Source organism: Urocitellus parryii, chromosome 14, assembly GCF_045843805.1.
Source record: "Urocitellus parryii isolate mUroPar1 chromosome 14, mUroPar1.hap1, whole genome shotgun sequence".
Lineage (NCBI taxonomy): Eukaryota > Metazoa > Chordata > Mammalia > Rodentia > Sciuridae > Urocitellus > Urocitellus parryii.
The window spans coordinates 41,680,804-41,698,583 of record NC_135544.1 but is presented as its reverse complement, the minus strand read 5'-3'; the positions used below and the strand labels follow the sequence as shown (position 1 = coordinate 41,698,583).

The 17,780-nt window shown below is 43.0% G+C and overlaps 1 protein-coding gene across 1 annotated transcript in view; it reads right to left on the bottom strand.

Moving 5' to 3' along the window:
- Sh3rf1 (SH3 domain containing ring finger 1) overlaps positions 1-16,314 on the bottom strand; it is a 163,052-nt gene extending 146,738 nt beyond the window's left edge. Inside the window, exons 1-2 of the mRNA XM_026389753.2 lie at positions 16,156-16,314; positions 14,100-14,587 (exon numbers count right to left, since the gene is read on the bottom strand). Coding sequence (XP_026245538.2) covers positions 14,100-14,492 — 393 coding nt within the window. The 5' untranslated portion in view covers positions 14,493-14,587; positions 16,156-16,314. The remainder of the gene's footprint in view (positions 1-14,099; positions 14,588-16,155) is intronic.
- Between the last annotated feature and the right edge of the window lie 1,466 nt (positions 16,315-17,780).

The window sequence follows — 17,780 nt, the reverse complement described above, 5'->3', positions numbered from 1 at the left end:
CGCGCCAAAAAGAAGCTATAAAAAGATTTGCTCCTATTCTTAAGTTCCGGAAGGCAAAACTAAAACACAATTAGAGAACAATTAAATACCACATGTGGGCAGAGAACACTCAAAATCAATGTAATAGACAAGCTGTAGGGCTGGGGTTGTGGCTCAGTGGTAGAGCGCTTGCCCAGCATGTGTGAGGCCCTGGGTTCGATCCTCAGCACCACATAAAAAAAAAAATAAAAATAAAGGCATTGTGTCCATCTATAACTAAAATATATATATATATATATATATATATATATATATATATATATTTAAATCTAAATATGTATATTTATATTTTAAAAAAATAGACAAGCTATATATGTGTTTAAGATCAAACATCCATATCATTACAAACATTTATTAAAGAAATAACATTTGGATTGACATTTTCTGATTTCCTGTTAATAGTTGCAAATTACTGCCACTACCTTAAGGATTACAGAAACAGCAGGAGGCAGTTTAATTGGGAAGGTGGTAAAAACTATAAGCACTCAAATAAAAGATGGAAGAAAATTAAAGAGAAAATCCGAAGTTGAACTAAAGTATGAATCAGCAGTGTAGTTAGGGTTACTTTTAAAGGAAGGCAAAACCAGAGGTAAAAACAAGCAGCATGCTCAGGAGGGTCACGTGATGGCCCTTGCACAACACGAAGCCCTATTCAGAACTTTATTTATTACCACGCTAAGAGCTCTTCAGGACCTGAACCCCAGCAAGATGAGCAAGAGCTGGAGAGCGTCCAAAGGAGAGTGACTGAAATGATTAAAATGTTCGGAAATGAGTCCTAAGAGGACATGGAAAGCAAACACAGTTATTTAGCTCAGATAAAAGATGGCTAGGGAGGAGGTCAGGGCTGCACAATAGCCTGCAAGGTCAGGAAGAAGAGCGGACCAGGGAGCACTTCTCTTTCCATTAACATGGGACGAGACGTGGAAGGAGATTAAATTGCAAGGACAGGGATTTATATTTGATACAAAATGAAAACTTCCTGGCTAAAAAGACCAAAAGACATTAAATAAGTTGCCAAAAGCTTTGAAATATCCTTCTTAAGACACTTTTTTAAAATACAGTAAATGACGGTTTTCATAAAATGTTCACCCAGTGTCCTTTCTTACCCTATAAAATCAGTATGTGATTTAACATAAATTAGAAGCTCATTTAAAAAATAAATAAATAAAACCATTGAAAGCTGAAGCATAGCAAGGTTCCTTCCTGACCGTTGCTGCATTTCTGAAATTCATCAAAGAGTTGTCAGTTAAATAAATGCATCTGTTTATACACACGACTAAAATCAGAAATGGTTTTAGTCAATTAAAAAACACAACCAGTTGTTTTAGATCAAAGAGACATAAAAAGAGTCACAACATGAACAAACTGACCAATAACATTTACACAACATAACCTTAATACTATAAAAGTAGCAGGAAAGATGGGGAAGGGTGGAAAAGGTAAACAAATGACTAAAACACAACATACACAGAGGGATACATCCTTTCTCTCCCTCCCTCATTCGTATACATGTGTCTGTATATGCATATACATATGCACTCATATGAGTGGCATCCAAACACCATATGAGGGCATGAGAATCCTTCCTAACATTAATTTTTAAAAATTAGAACTGCACTGCAACACACACCTAATTTCCCTTACAGAAAGTCTTAGGTACTGCTGTAGATTGGATCCTTAATGTTCTCCAAAGGCCATGTGTTGAAGGCTTAGCCTCCAGATTGGGGAGCCTACTGGAAGTCAGGTCCCTGAGGCCACGTCCTTGCCTCCCCTTCTCCCCTCCTCTCCTCTCCTTTCTCCTCCCCTCTTCTCTTCTCTCTCTCTCTCACCATGACATGAACAGACTCCTCAACCACACCATGTGATGGCAAGAGCATGAGGTACTGTGCCACAACAGAGCCAAAGCAACAAGGCCAAGCAACTATGGACTGAAACCTCTGAAACCATGAAATAAACTTTTCCTCTTTCAAACTAGTTATCTCAGACATTTTGTCACAGTAAGGGGGAGATGACTAACATAGAGAACTAAGTCTTTTCCATACTAAAGAAAGAACTAAGTCAAAAAAAAAATATGTATATTAAACTCTTTGAACTGTTATTTTCCTACATAGGGAGGGAGGAAGAGAGGATAAAAACAGTCACAGATGGTACATGATGAATTCCACTGGCCAGATATCACGAATAAGAGAGGAAGATGAGGTACTAGAGATAATATTGCTTACCATTGTCTGTTACAGATTAAGTGCACAAAAGCTGATTTAACCAGTATCACACTATAATCAGTGGTAGAACCAACACTAAACTACATATCTAATATAATTTGTAGTTTCCAACTTATAAACTGCCTGGTTACCAAATGCTTAAGTTGGCTATTTAAATAGTATGAAATGTCCTACAGCATTAACACTGTAGGTGTTGGTTAATTAAATTGCCAGGACCCATCCACCCACCCACCCCCAACACACACATGCCATTTATTTAACATAGCTGCAATGTGATACTAAAAGTCATAATTTCTAGAAAGTGAAAACTGAAAGTATCAATGTTCATTAAGCAACTACTAGGTACTGAACACTGAGGGTTCCTTATGGACTTGGAAAACAATCACCATCATTTTATAAGTGAAGAAATTAAGGAAGGAAGTACCTTGCCCAAAGCCACATATAAAACAAGAAATAGAGAAACTCTTCCTGATGCTAAGCCCCCACCTTTTCTCTGTATCACATTTTCTGTGCAGTAGGAACCACCAAGTACACAAAAAGAAGTATTCGGGAAGAAGTCGAACGCTCTGCATTTCCCCTGAAATTTTTTTTGAAAAGACTTTGCATTCTTTGGCATCTTCCCTATGCTTGATGAAACCTATCTCTGTATTCTGGGCTTACCCACGCTATCCTTAGTGAGGGTGACCATATGGCCCCGTCTGCCTGACAGTCCTGGCTTACTTCTGTTGACTCTGCAAGATTACCAACAGCATCCCTGTCCACTCTCCACCCTGCCCCAGTGTGGAGGAGAAATTTCAGGGTTACTCCCACTAGAATTGCCTCCTCCAGAGTTGCTGGCCCCAGAGAAACTTAGTTGCCTGCTGCTAGGGTTGAATGTGTCCCCCAGTCTCAGATGTTGGGAGATTAGGCTCCAGTGCAACAGCTTATTAGGACAGGATCTGAATGCGGGGATTTCAGAGGGTGACAATTTTACACGAGGATAATATTCATGAAGAACGGAGGTAGATCACGGTGGGCAGATGAAGCAAACCAACCCTACTTGTGCCTGCGCTTAAATCAGGCCTCTAAACTGTCCTCATCCTCTGCCTGGCTCACTTCCAAACTCCACAGAGCTGGGCACAGTGGCACACGCCTGTCATTTCAGCAGCTTGGGAGGCTGAGGCAGGAGGATGGCGATTTCAAAGCCAGTCTCAGCCATTTAGTGAGGCGCTAAGCAACTCAGCAAAACCCTTTCGCTAAATAAAATATATATTTAAAAAAAAAAAAAACACAGAATTTCTCCCAATTCATCTGAAGGCTTCATGGCAGGCATGGTGTGGGCTTAAGGGCCAGCAGAGGCAGACGACTGCTGCCCAAGGGTGACTGGCGAGACTCAGGTCTCATCCTACCAAGATGATATCGAGATACCAAACTCAGTTTATTCTAAGTGTCTGTATCAAAGTTGGCCTTTGCTAGGGTAACTATGCATAAAATTTCTGGGCTGCAAAGAACTCGGACATCAGATAAGCCTCATTTGATAAATGAAGAAACCAACTCAGGCCTACGGAAGAGAAAGCACTGGCCTACAAGCACAAAGCCAGGTCTGGAAACTAGGTCTCCTCACTCTTTCCACCGTCTAGATCTTCGATTCTGCACACGATACATTCTCATGCCTCACACATTAAGACCCAATGTTTTTCTGATGACAGATTTGGACTTTCTTCAAATAGGTGATATATAAACATTTCAAGCTGTCACACGACAGTGCTTTCAACCGACACTTCAGTTCCAGCAACATCACAGCCTTGGTGCAACAGTGTTAAACACCCTCAGTATCTTCTAATATTCTGCACTTCATAAAAATGAGAAAAGGGAAAAAAAAGTGTCACAACTAGTACAATCAAGACATGAATGAAAATAATTAGGCCTCTCAAAAATGGCAGAAATATTTAGCCTCATAGATGTAAGCTCTTCAATTGTGTTCAACTGTGGGAAGAGATAGCGATCAAAAGCTGTGCTTAAAACCTAAGTTTTATGGGGCTGGGGCTGGGGCTCAGCAGTAGAGTACTTGCCTCCCACGTGTGAGACACTGGGTTCGATCCTATGCACCACATAAAAATAAATCAATAAGATAAATATATTATTTATTACTTAAAAATTCTTTAAAAAAACACGTTTTATAATGGAGCAAAAAAATGAAAGATTTGCTAACTAAATGTTATCTTGAGTAGTCTGAGCAGATAATGAAAATTTAACGTTTGAAATTTAATTTTATTACATTTATTAATGTTTAATCTAGGTGTTCAATTGGTTTTTGTTTTGGTTTTGTTTTTTTTTTGCCTGTTTGTTGTGTGTTTTTTGCAGTGATGGCGTTCAAACCCAAGGCCTCACGTATGCTGGGCTAATATGTGTTCACTGTTTGTTCCTTATAGATTTAAACACCAGGCAGATATATACTTTTAAAATGGAGGAATACCTTTAGCAGTACAGGAAATAAAATCTCCTTGTTACATACATAACATTCAACTTTAAAACACTAGGGTTCACACCAACTTCCAGGGATCTTACACAAACGCTAGGGCTGTCTGGATCCTACATTGGTATTCTTACTCTATTGCTATGGTATTACTTTGGGGGAACCTTACCTAAATTATAACTGCACAATTATAACTGCACCTTACCTAAATTATATCCTACGGCAAACCCTATTTTCATTTCTGTATAATTCTTCATTGCTTAGGACCACTCACTACATTTTAAAATAATGAAAATTCACTTCTGTTCATCATTTCAAAACAATTTTTCCTTAAACCCCCCCCCCCCGGCAAAAAAAAAAAAAAACGTTAAAGAATTTACTTCCTGAGGCTAACAGAAAAACGCTCAAACTTGACAGCCATGTCTTTCTGCGCTATATTTAATGTAACTTAAAAATTCATTTGCACATCCTCCTACTGCTCACTTTTTCCATGTTTCACAACACAAATAATCTACTACTTCACTGCTACTGTCAGCCATCTGAAATGGCACCTCCATTCCCTTCCCAGCTACCCTGAAAGAGCCCACTCACACATCTATCTTTAAAATGGCTGTGTTTACAGCTACCCATATGTCGCCATTCATGAAACAACTGCTACCAACCACCCTCTTGACTAGGCATTGGCAGGCACATAGGCTGGAAAGGGACCCACGTGAAGGGTAGCCAGGGCTCAGCATATTTTTTTAAGGTTGCTACTCTCAGAAGTCCCTGAAAAAAAAAAAATCAAGTGGGGATGTGGGGAAGAGATATGCATATCCTTCCTGCTAAATCTGGGGGAAGGAGAGGGCTTCTAAGTTCCCAAGTGAGGGAGTCTTAGCGGCAAACCTATCTCCGATCACTCAATTCCTACCCTAAGTACCCCTCACTACACTCTGCTTCCATGCAAGGGAGGCTTGCCTGCTATCTATGTTCCCCCCTCGGTCGCCATGCGTAGGATTTCTACCTTGAGGACACCTCACTACGTGGACTAGATTGCCACACTCATGGATCCTTGTGAACAACCCTGCTACAGAGTGAACTGCAAAATTATTTGCGTTCTGGCCTCAAGATCAAAAGATCTTCACATACTGTCTTGGGTTTTCAAGACTGGAGAGGGGAAGGATTAATAAATGGAGCGAGCGTCTGTGGGGCAAAGCAGGCATTCTCCCTGAGAGAGCTGAGAGAGTTAAAGGATGGAGTTGTGCCAAGGGGAGCCAGGGGACCTTGAGAGGCTGAGGAAGAGACAATGGACAACAGAAGAAGAGAGGCAGGCATTGAGGACTGCCCCTACTCCATGCACCTATTGGACCTCTGCTTTGATTCCTCCCCTCCTCTGAGACAATTAACTAATTAGGGGGCAAAAAGAGCAATTTGGGAAAGCAACTGAGGGAAGGAAAAGGACCCTTCTCCTCCACGCTTGCTTTCAACCACTTGGCATACAGACCACAGCTGCAAGGAAGCAGACGGCTGGGAGACAGGAAAGAGAACAAACTGTGAAGTTCAGCACCTGATGATGCAGAAGCCGGTGAGGAGCTGTAGCTAAAGGCAGGGGTCAAGGTGGACACTTGTCCCCTAATTTTCCCTTTCCCTGTCCAGCTGGCAACAACTGAATAATCTTTTCTCTTCTTTCTCTCCTTCAGTCACCCAAAGGAGATTTTTTTTTTTTTTTTAAAGAGGGCTGGAGCAACAGTGATACACAGTGACGTGCAATTGTTTCAGTCAAGGTCGGACGGCATATACAACTAGAGTCCCCTAAGATGATAATGGAGCTGAAAACTTCCCATCATGTAGTGACATCGAAACTGTCATAATGTCACACTGCAAGCATCACTCACGTGTAGTTGGTAATGGTGTAAACAAACCTACCACACTGCCAGTCATATAAAAGAAGAACACAAGCCAGGTGCGGTGGTGCACACCTGTAATCCCAGCACCTCTGGAGTCTGAGGTAGGAGGATTACAAGATCAAACCCAGCCTCAGCAACTTAGCAAGACCCTGAGCAACTTAGTGAGACCATGTCTCTAAATAAAATATAAAAAGGGCTGGGGAATGTGGCTTCGTGGTTAAGGATCCCTGGAATCAATCCCCCAGTACCAAAAAAAAAAAAAAAAAGAACTAAGCTCACATTCCCATTCTGGGTAGCTCTACATCAAAACACTGTATCCAATGCATTATCATTTCTTATCAATTACTCATGTTCTCACCACCCAAAAATTATACTCCTTTGTGAGGAAGACAATAACTACTTTTTTAAAAATTTTTTTTTAGTTGTTGAGGAACATTTATTTTATTTATTTATTCATATGTGGTGCTGAGAATCAAACCCAGTGCCTCACACATGCTAGGAAAAAGCTCTACCACTGAACCACAACCAATAACTACTTTTATAATAATTATTATTATACATCCATTTACATAGTCTTTACAATCTTCCAAGTATGTGTACATCAATTCTCTCATTATCCATAAGAATCTATTAATAGGCTAAGTGTTATCCCTATTTTAAAGATTGTGAGGAAACAGCACCAAAAAAAGGTTAAAATATTGAGAGAATGTGTAGCTTAGGGTCCCTAGAAGTGAGGAGTGGTTCACTCATTCACTTAGCAAGCCTCTTGTGAGTGTATACTACGCGTCAGACACTACAAAGGGTTCTGAAAAGTCAAAGATGAACCTAACTCAGCCCACCAGCCCCCACTTGTATACCTCCAAGCTCTCTGCAATGGAGCTGGCAAGTCACCAACTAAGCCTTGTATGAAGTTCTATTTATATAAAAGAAAACCAAAATACTATATGCATACACATATAACTATATATGAAAAGATATAGAAGTTACGTACATTCTTAATATCATATACATCTATAATGTTGAATATTGTTTACAACCAAAAAACTTTTATGTACTCCTTTTGAAATTTACATTCTTTCCCTTTTTTAAATACTACTCTCCTCCAAGAGGAGTTGGGAGATATATATGACTGTGGTTACATAAAAAGTGTTATATCAAAAAAAAGTTATAAAACATTTCTCTTTTTAAATTACCATGGAGTGTGAACCTCAGTCTCCCTTTCCCATTCCTGTCTTCTACCCCACTCAAGATGACAAAGCCTGGGGCTGGAGCAGGAGCATGGACCTGGATTCAACCCAGTATCACAAAAAGGGGCAGTAGGGGGCAAAAGGAAAAAAGATAGATGAGAGAGAGAGAGAGAGAGAGAGAGAGAGATCCATCAAAGCCTGACACCAGAGATGTCACCACTAAGTCTGACTTAAGAATACTATAAAGCTCAGGGGTAAAACAGACATGAGCCCTGGAATAGGGGTCCAGGATGAAAGGAATAAAGTACAAGGTCAAGAATATCTGCAACAAATGTTATTTGTCCAAAAAGACTCAACTTTCCTATTTCAATTCATTCATTCTGAAACAACAAAACAGCTCCCTCAACCAAACTACCACATTAAATGTCATACGTAGGTCCAATATGAGTTAATATAGACCCTCATCCCCATCTATGCAGACATCCTTTCTTTGACAGTGTTGGTACTAACCCCTCCACAGTTGAGGGAGGCTTGTTTTGTCCACTCTACTCCACCCTGAACTGTACATTTCATCCCGGGAACACTCAGCACAAACTTCATTATGTGGACTCATTCTCTACCTTATTCCACCAGTTGGAGCTACACAATATGCTGCCTTATTTGCATTTCTTGTGCATTCTACCTCCCCAGAATGCAAACTTTCTGAACAAAAACACACACTGATGCCACCTGTCCTGGCATTGTATAGATCATGGCATAGAACTGAGCCTGAGAGATCTTCACCAGTAACAGTACATCCCGCAAAGCACTTGTCAGACTCCAATTAGGGATGAATCCAGTTGGTTCAAGACGGGAGATTAGCAAGAGTTCTCTACTCTTTTGTCCCTTTCCTCCAAAACTTTGTCATATAAGCCTCATTTTCTTCCAGCATTCCTTTCTACTTTATGAAATTGTTAACAGGCAATTGGGCGGTGGCGGTGGGTGGGAGGGTCTGAACTGCTTCCCAAGGGTATTCCACCTCAGAAGAAAAGACACAGATGGGTTAGGCCACCACAGGTCTCTGTGGGAAACAAGGACTGAAGGGACTGGCAGTGGATCAAGAGGCCACTCAAGGGGGTGATCTTTAGAAGCATGCACAGTCAGCCGTGGCTGCCGTCACAAAGAACCGCAGACTGTGTGGCTTCAACAACACAGAAATCTGTTTTCTCACAATTCTAGAGCCTGGAAGTCTGAAATCAAGATGTTGGCAGGGCTCTTCTGATGTCTCTCTCCTCGGCTTACAAATGGCCATCTTCTCCACCTGTCTTCCCATGGTCTCCCATCTCTTGTCTGATCTTCTATTCATATGAGGACTAGTCATCTTGGATGAGGGTCCATGCATATGACCTCATTTTACCTTAACCACCTTTTTAAAGACCACATCTCCAACAGAGCCACATTCTGAGGTATCAAGGATTAGTATTTCAATAAGAAAGATTTTGAAGGATACATTTCAGCCCATAAGAGCAAGAAATTGGAAAAAGGAAAGGAGGTGAGATTGTGGCTATGAAGAAATGAAAGCATACACGGTGCTTGCAGGGAAAAGGGAATTTCACCCATGTTCCTTCATATTTAGATTTCTCTACCCTTCCTCTGTCCCAATCCTTTGACTCCAAGCTCCAATCCCAGGTCAGTTCTAAATCTCTGCTCATCATCCCAATCCCTATGATCCACCTTTCCAATCCCAAGTGAAGAGTCCTGACTTCTCTGGCACCCTTTTAGCCCTTAACTACCCCTTGTGGTGGTTCTTAATGCCTTGTAGGTTAACAGACTTGAGGCTTGGCTTTAACTATTCCTGCAGCTTGCAGCTTGCTCAGTTCACGGCTCACCTTCTGTCAGTTCTTCCTAGGAGTCAAGCCCCTCCTGCTATAGGTCAAGGTCTTTGAATGCTCTTCCCTTCTGCCCCTTCTCCAGTCCAGCCCCACTCACAAAATTAACATCATTTCACTGTTAAGATCTTACTTAATACCTCTTCCTCACAGAAAATTTTGAGACTCCCACACATACACTTTTCTGGGGGAAGGGTAGGGGTCACCAGGCATTAAATCCAGGAGTGCTTAACCACTGAGTTACATCCCCAGCCCTTTTATATATTGTTTAATTAGAGATAGGGTCTTGCTAAGTTGCTGAAGCTGGCTTTGAACTGGTGATCCTCCTGCCTCAGCCTCCCAAGCTGCTGGGATTACAGGCATGCACAACCACAAAGGGCTACACATTTATTTTCACATGAAACACAGATCCTTCTCCTATGGGCTCCTCTTCCTCTCTGTCATAGGACTTAACACCTTTAGTTACATATCTGAATTGCTATGTTATTAATATCTCTCCTGAGAGACTGACCACGCACTCAAAAGTTCATGTGCAGGGCTGGGGTTGTGGGTCAGTGGTAGAGTGCTCGCTTAGCATGTGTGGGACACTGGGTTTGATCCTCAGCACCACAAACATACATACATACATACATACATAAAAATTCATGTGCAATAGGCTGGAGATATATGTAGCTCAGCTGTAGAACACCTGCCTAACGTGAGTAAAACCCTGGGTTTGATCCCCCGCATTGCAAAAAAGAAAAGAAAGTTCATCAACAGAATCTACCTCTGGTCTGTCCATCATTACCTATCCAGCTGGTGTAGAATCTGGCACCTAATAAGCGCTTAATAAATACCTGTTAAATAAAACAAAGAACAAGTGAAAAGTAAAATTAGTGTGAATCAGTGGTCATGTGATCTATTTTTGTTGAATAAATTCACATTGAGGTGGAGACAGTATAAAATCATTAGGTAATGATATCTAGGTGGACGAACACATGTACAGATATTAGTAGATCTCAAGCCAATGGAATTACACATTGAAAGCAGAAATTTATTCTATTAGGTCACAATTCTATAGGAACTACTTAAATATGTTCTTCATCATTCACACATACACACATAATATATAGAGAGAGGATTAGATAGACAACAATGTTCTACAGGCACCCGGTTTAGTGCATTAAAACAGTATGTATCTGCCATCTCCTTCTCCCTATGGCTCATTCTGCTGCTTGATTCTAGCCAACAAACAACCAATAAGAACTCTTTATTCCAGGTAAAGAACTGTCAGATCCCATGGTGACTCCAATCTAACACTTACTCTTTCTTCTCTCCTTCATATTAGACAGGAAACACTAAAATTCTGGGAACAAGATGTGTGTCACACATTGGAAATGTTCGGATCTGCTGATAACATTCAATCTACCCTGGCTAAATGCATGAGGAAGCCACATGGTCACAATCTAATGTAACACAGAACATAACTAGTAAACTCAAGCAACATTCCACATGTTATCACTTTCAGCTTTGCACAACATGTGGAAACAGGCTCACGGCACCATTTGGTTGTGTCAGAACATCTGAGGGAGGAGGATGCACGTTTGAGATTTATTACCCTGGCTCACCTCAGGGAAGTGTCCCAAAGAGTGTATTACACTGCCACGTGGCTGTATGTTACAGAATTCTTTCTTTTAAATGGAGTATGTTCTAGAGATATTATTTACTTTCAGGTGCTTGGAGCATATGGGTAGCCTTGGTTATTCTGAATACTTGCAAGCAAAAGATACCAGTAAATGCTAAAGAGTAACTAGAGGGGAAAAAAAAAAAAGTTGTTCTTTTGATAAGTACTCTATCATTTGCTTCAACCCAACCACCAGTAGTAGTAGTAACAGACACATCTGTTGGAGTCACCTCAACTGTTTCACATGAATTATAAGGCTCAGGTTCAGTTCAGCTTCTTGGCAAGTAATTTGTCTCATGCCAAAGAAAAAAATGGAAGCAAATTAGGAAAATCACATATGCCAGAAAAATAACAACAACATGATCAAAATCTCCAAACAACTTACCTAAGAAAAGTGAAGTTCAATCTTAGGAATACAGCAGTTCAGCTCTTTCACTTAAATAGCATTAAATGGTCAATTTTTATGTTAGAAAGAAAACTTAAAATTTAATGGACATTAAGTGGAATGCTTCAGCCTCTCCTTTTTAGCAGTGAAATTCCTTTTTATCAGTGATCAAACACTCAACACATTCCGCACAACAGGTATGGTGTGTCAACAACCAAGACACTCCTCCTCACAGCCGGAAGCCATGTTTTCTCTAATTAAGAGGGAAACAAAACCTCTACTAAGATGCAAATCTACCCCTTCATTAAGGTAAGCGACCAGGGTCCAGAGTCTTAGAAATTATCACTTGATCACTAGTTCTGAGGTGAAAACATTCATGAATCCATATACACTAATCAAGGTAGTCAAAAAATAAAGGTAAAAAGGAAAGCTGTAAGCAGGTCAATTTCTTTTTTTTTTTAATTTTTTTTTATTATTTTTTTTTATTGGTGGTTCACCACATTACAAAGCTCTTGACATATCATATTTCATACATTAGATTGAAGTGGGTTATGAACTCCCAATTTTTACCCCAAATGCAGATTGCAGAATCACGTCGTTTACACATCCACAATTTTACATAATGCCCTATTAGTAACTGTTGTATTCTGCTACCTTTCCTATCCCCTACTATCCCCCCTCCCCTCCCCTCCCTTCTTCTCTCTCTACCCCATCTACTATAATTCATTTCTCTCCTTGTTTATTTTCCCATTCCCCTCACAACCTCTTATATGTAATTTTGTATAGCAATGAGGGTCTGCCTTCATTTCCATGCAATTTCCCTTTTGGGAGGGAAGGGGAGAGAAAAGCAGGTCAATTTCACAACATGTGGGCTCCAGATAAGGAAAGCTTCCCTAACCCAGAGTTTTCTCTATCTGTGTATGTATTGTTGTTGTTGTTGTTTTGTTTTGTTTTTGATTTTTAAACTGGTGACTGAATCCAGGGTCTCCTTCATTCAAGAGAAGCACTTTACCATTAAGCTATATCCTCTGTCCTTTTTTTCTTATTTTTTGTTTTGAGACAAGGTTTCACCAACTTGCCTGGACTGGCTTCTAACAATCCTCCTGCCTCAGCCTCCCCAGTCCCTGGAATTACGGGCGTGCCTGGCCATATCACCTCGTCTGGTTCTTTAAAAAAGGAAATTAAATATGAATCAAAAGAAACCCGATAGTCAAAAGAGGAAACTGTACTCTAACGAACCAAACAATGGTTTACATACTTCACATCCAGTGATGTAAATACGTTATATCATTTGTTAAAGATGAGCCTGAGAAGGTGGTAAGGGGACTACCACTCAGTTGCAGTTGTCTGATATCTACATCCATAAATTCATATTACAATGCTATCCTAACAGGAAGTTCTATATTAAATGAAAAAAGTCAATTTTGAATTTTGACTATCAGCATTTCAAAAAAAATTCTCATCCAGCTTAATTACTTTCTAAAAGTAGATTTTTACGAGTTTGGCCAATTACCAAAATTGCTTCTTCCAACAAAAATGGAACCATTTTCATTATCTGATGTCCATGACCATTTTTCATTTTTGCAAAAACTGACAAAAGCCCATCTTATCAGGAAGCTAGCGTATGTAACACAATTTCTATTTACGTGGAATACTCCACCTTCTAGAAATTTAAATTGTAACAACTGTGCAAATATTTAACTTCACCTAAAATTACTTCAGCCCAACCCCAAGAAAAATCATTTTGATGGAAATATTTCATTTCACTACCTGTAAAGCCCAATATAAAGCTAGATGGTTCAGCATAGTCCTAAGTGATATTCTGTTGCTATGGCAACGAAACTCTACTACCTGTGGCCATGATTTGTTAAGAATTCCTCCAACCAGTAAATTCTGTGCTGTGCATTCATAAAATCAGGAGAATGACTCTAAGCAACACAAAAAAATAAGGATTGATTTCCTACTTATGCTCTATCCACATGCATATTTACAACATAAATATGCATATGTACACACTCCCACAATTATGACTCCAACTCCACAAAAAGGGGAAAACCATATCAAATTTCATTTTAAAATAGGGACGAAAAACTGCTATTTTAGATTTCATTGAATAAATGCCATTTCCCAAAACATACCTTAAAAAACAATAGAGACTAGCTGGAAAATATTTTAAAAACAAGAAAATTATATTATTTACATCCTACCTCATTCCAAGATGGAAAAAGAAAAAAAAATAAAGATCATGAGGTATAGAGGTATAATGTCCAATCTGTTCCAGTAAGTGTAGCTTCTTAAGCAGTGAGCTGATTTAGAAAACATAAAGCTAAAGAATACAGAAAAATATGGTCACCACAACATTTATTTACCAAATTGCCTCTGCAGGCTACTCACCCTCACTGGGGGGCTCCAGGCTTGCACCCGAGGCTGCTGTCCACACTGGGAGCTCTGCAGATCTTTTGCGCTACAATTAGCCACAGTGCTGCCCTGAGCCCTTAATGCATTTGTGCAGTTGGTCCCACTGCCCCCACCAGGGCTAGGTTTCCAAGGCCTCTGCTTGATGCCATCCAGAAGTCTGACCAGCAGGATGTTACTGGGAAGCTCCTCAACACCAGAGCCAACAAGAGTCCTGCACTCGGGACATCTGAGTTCATTCCGGGAACCTACTATCCCCAGCAAACACCGTTTGCAAAACGTGTGCTGGCAAGGCAAGACTTTTGCAGAAGCATCCAGGCGTTCTAGACACACAGGACACTCCAAAAGATCCAACAAGGCAGATTCATCCATCTTGATCTACTTTACTGAGAAAAGGGTTTCAGAAATGTTCATAGTTGTATGCAGCTCTTAAAATGATTCATGTAACATCCATTTCAGACTTTGCTCTAGAGTCATGAGGAAAGGAGGAGGAAAGAGAAAATTAGTGTTATCTGGAGAAAAGTTCAGAGGAGCCAAGAACCAAAAAGTATACAAAAGTGCTTCCTCTGCATGGCTTAGCTTTGCTTTGGAATGTGGTTCTAAACTCCAAAGTCAACAATCAAAAAACAAACAGGGTTTTTTAAACAACTCAGAATTAATTGCTAATGTGATCTAGGAGTCTGCTGTGCAGAAATGACTATCAACGATTTTACAGGATTCCTGAAATAAAAGGGTATATGAAATGCAGTAAAGAACATTTTTTCAGCTCTGAAAGTTGCCTCAGTACAGTCTTCAACTCACAGGAGAAGCTGAACAGAAGCAATTGAGTTTCCTCTACCTGAAATTACTTTTAAACCTAACGAAGTTCCCGATTTTTTAAGCCATTTCAGCGTTTAAGAAACCAAACCTCACGTGACCCTGGTGGCAAGATTCCAATAATAAATACATATGTTGCTGCTCTGTCTTAAAAACAACTGTTTAATCTTGTCCAACCAAGACCTTAAGGTTGACAATTCTTAAGGATATAACTAAGATGTGCTTGAAAATATCTAAGACATCACAGCACCCTTGGTGGTGGTGGTGGTTGACAAACTCAGATAACAGATTTCTGAACGGCCGGTCCTAATCCCATTCAGAAAATCTAGCAAAATTACCACCAAAAGAATTCGACAATGGAATGCTGAGCTGAAAACTGTGAGCATAATATGAAAATGGGGCCCATTCAGGAAGACGCATTTATAAACCAGTTACTGTTTGTTCCACGCAACACCCCCCACACACTGCCACCACTAAAATAAATGTAAATGTGAATGCCTAGGAGCAAAGGGGTGAGAAGTGAAAAGACTGGGATGGCAGCACTGACAGCTGTTCTGGACCAAGTAGGGGTTGGGGAGCTCCAGGGCTGCGCCCCCTTACTCGCGGCCGAGCACAGGTAGTCCCCGACCCCGCAGGAGGCGCGGCGCCGCCCGCCGCAGACACACCCCGGAGCCAGGTGTCGGCGGCGGCGCAGGCAGAGGACGGTCCGGGGCTGGGGCTGGGGCTCGGCCGCGGCCGGATGGGTCCGGGAACGGGGACCTCACCCCACCGCCTCATCTCCGTCTCCCATCAGGTCAGGCTGAGGACAGAAAATTCCCCCCACGACTGCGGGAAGTTTTCAAGGACTTAAAAATAAACGTGCAGCCTGAAGTTGCGAAACTCAGCCCCACAAAGTGCCCTGGGAAGCAGATCTGTCGCCCCGCAGAGATGAGGCGACTCCCCGGAGAGCCAGCCAGCCAGCCATCCGGGAAGCTGAGGCGCAGGGCTGCGCCCGGGGAAACCGCGGCACGGAGCCTGGGCAGCTTCCTGCCCGGAGAAGGCAGAGAGGCCGCGGGCTCGGTTCCCGCAGGTCCGGGTGGCCGGCCCCAGGAGAAGCGCGGGTGAGGGGGCAGAGGCTGACCAGTGCGGGGGTGGGGGGGACACAGCGACCTCCGCCGCCTCCGCGGCGACGGTCTGCCGACACCGGGTCCCCCGGCCCCGCGCCCGCCGCGCGCCCTACCTCGCGCCTCGGCTCCTCCTCTTTGTTCGCGGCCCCGCAGAGGCCGCCGCGGCCGGTGCAGATGCGGCCCCGCCGCGCCCGCCGCTCGCTGTGTCTCTGACGCCGCGGTGGCACCGGGAGCCTCCTCTCTGCTGCCCCCCTCACGCGCGCACACACAGCACGCCGCCGCCGCCGCCGCCTCCCACTTTCCCAGCCAAGGAGGGCGGAGGAAGAGGAGGAGAAGGAGGCCGAGCCGCAGCCGTCGCCCGGGGCGCGAGGGGGCGGCCCCGCGCCACAGCGCCTCCCCCCGGAGCGGCAGCCGCACCTCTGGGAGGCGCCGGGCGCCGCGGCTCTCCCGGCGCTGAGCTACCTGCGCGCCCGGCCCCGCCGGACCCCGGGGCAGGATGGGGGCGGCGGCCAGAGGAGACGCTGCAGGAGCCCGGGGCCCGGGAAACCAGATCCCTGGGGAGCAGCGAGGAGGGAGGTTTGGGGACCGACGCCTTCTCACGGAGGAAAACACGCCTGGAAAATGGAGCTCCCAGGGAGATGGCGCTGGAAGTGGAGGCTGAGTGCAGAAGGAAGGAGCCCGGGGCAAGGGCTGACCGCGTCCTCCTCCTGCCCCGCGGTGCCCGGCGGCCCGAGACCGTCTGCTCGGGACACGAGGGGCTGGGTCGTAGGAAGGGCGGGAGCAGCCCTGGCGGGAACCGATCCGCTCTGCTTTGCGCCTTTTCGCCCAGTCCTGGACACTGTCCGAAGGGCCTGAGCCAAGTGTTTGTGCCCCTGAGGTCCGGAGTGGCGTGCTGAATCGGTGGGGGACAGTCCCGGGGCCGCGGTCCAGTTGCGGGATTCCGCCTGGCATTTCTCCCCCAAGCATCACCCTCGCCCACAACCCCGAGCTAGTCTGGACCATTGCAGATCCCAAAACTCACAATCGGGATGGAGGAAGACTAGGGGAACAGTGGGCTGAGCTTAAAACCCAAACTCAACACCTGCCCTAAACCGGGAGAATTCAAAGTCTGACCTCAGGTGGGCTGGCGCCGAGAAGCTCGCTGGGAGGTACCTCTTTTATCTGAGCCTGGGAGGCAGCCATCTTCACCACTGTAATCTTTGTTTTGGTTGCCCCAGGCACACACCTGTAAACTCTGAAGCATAGTTTTGAAAAATGCCCTGTCCACAGGCTTGGAGGTTTGTTTTTCAGACTTGATTAAATGGGAAAACGAGTTAAAATTTTGTCATTGATCTCAAAGTTGTTATTATTTTATTTGCATATATATATATATTTATTTATATTTATATATACATATATTTTTTTTTCTTCAAACGTTGGCAGAAACTAGGCAGAAATAAGGAGAAAGGGTTACAGAGATTTGGCAATTCCTGCCAGGCCTCCAACCAGACTGACAATTTGAGGAAGAGTCTCAGATTATCCTCTGGTCTCCAGCCAGGGCCATAGCTAAACCATTCAAGACAAATGAGGATCACTTAAGTAAGCAAAAATTATAACAAGTAACAATTATCATTCACTGCAAGCCAGACACTGTGCTAAACACTTTACATGTATTAATTCAAGTCGCACAGCAACCTTTTATGTCATCCTTCCTCAGCTTTGTTCTAAATAGATTAATGTGCTGAGAGTGATATTGTCT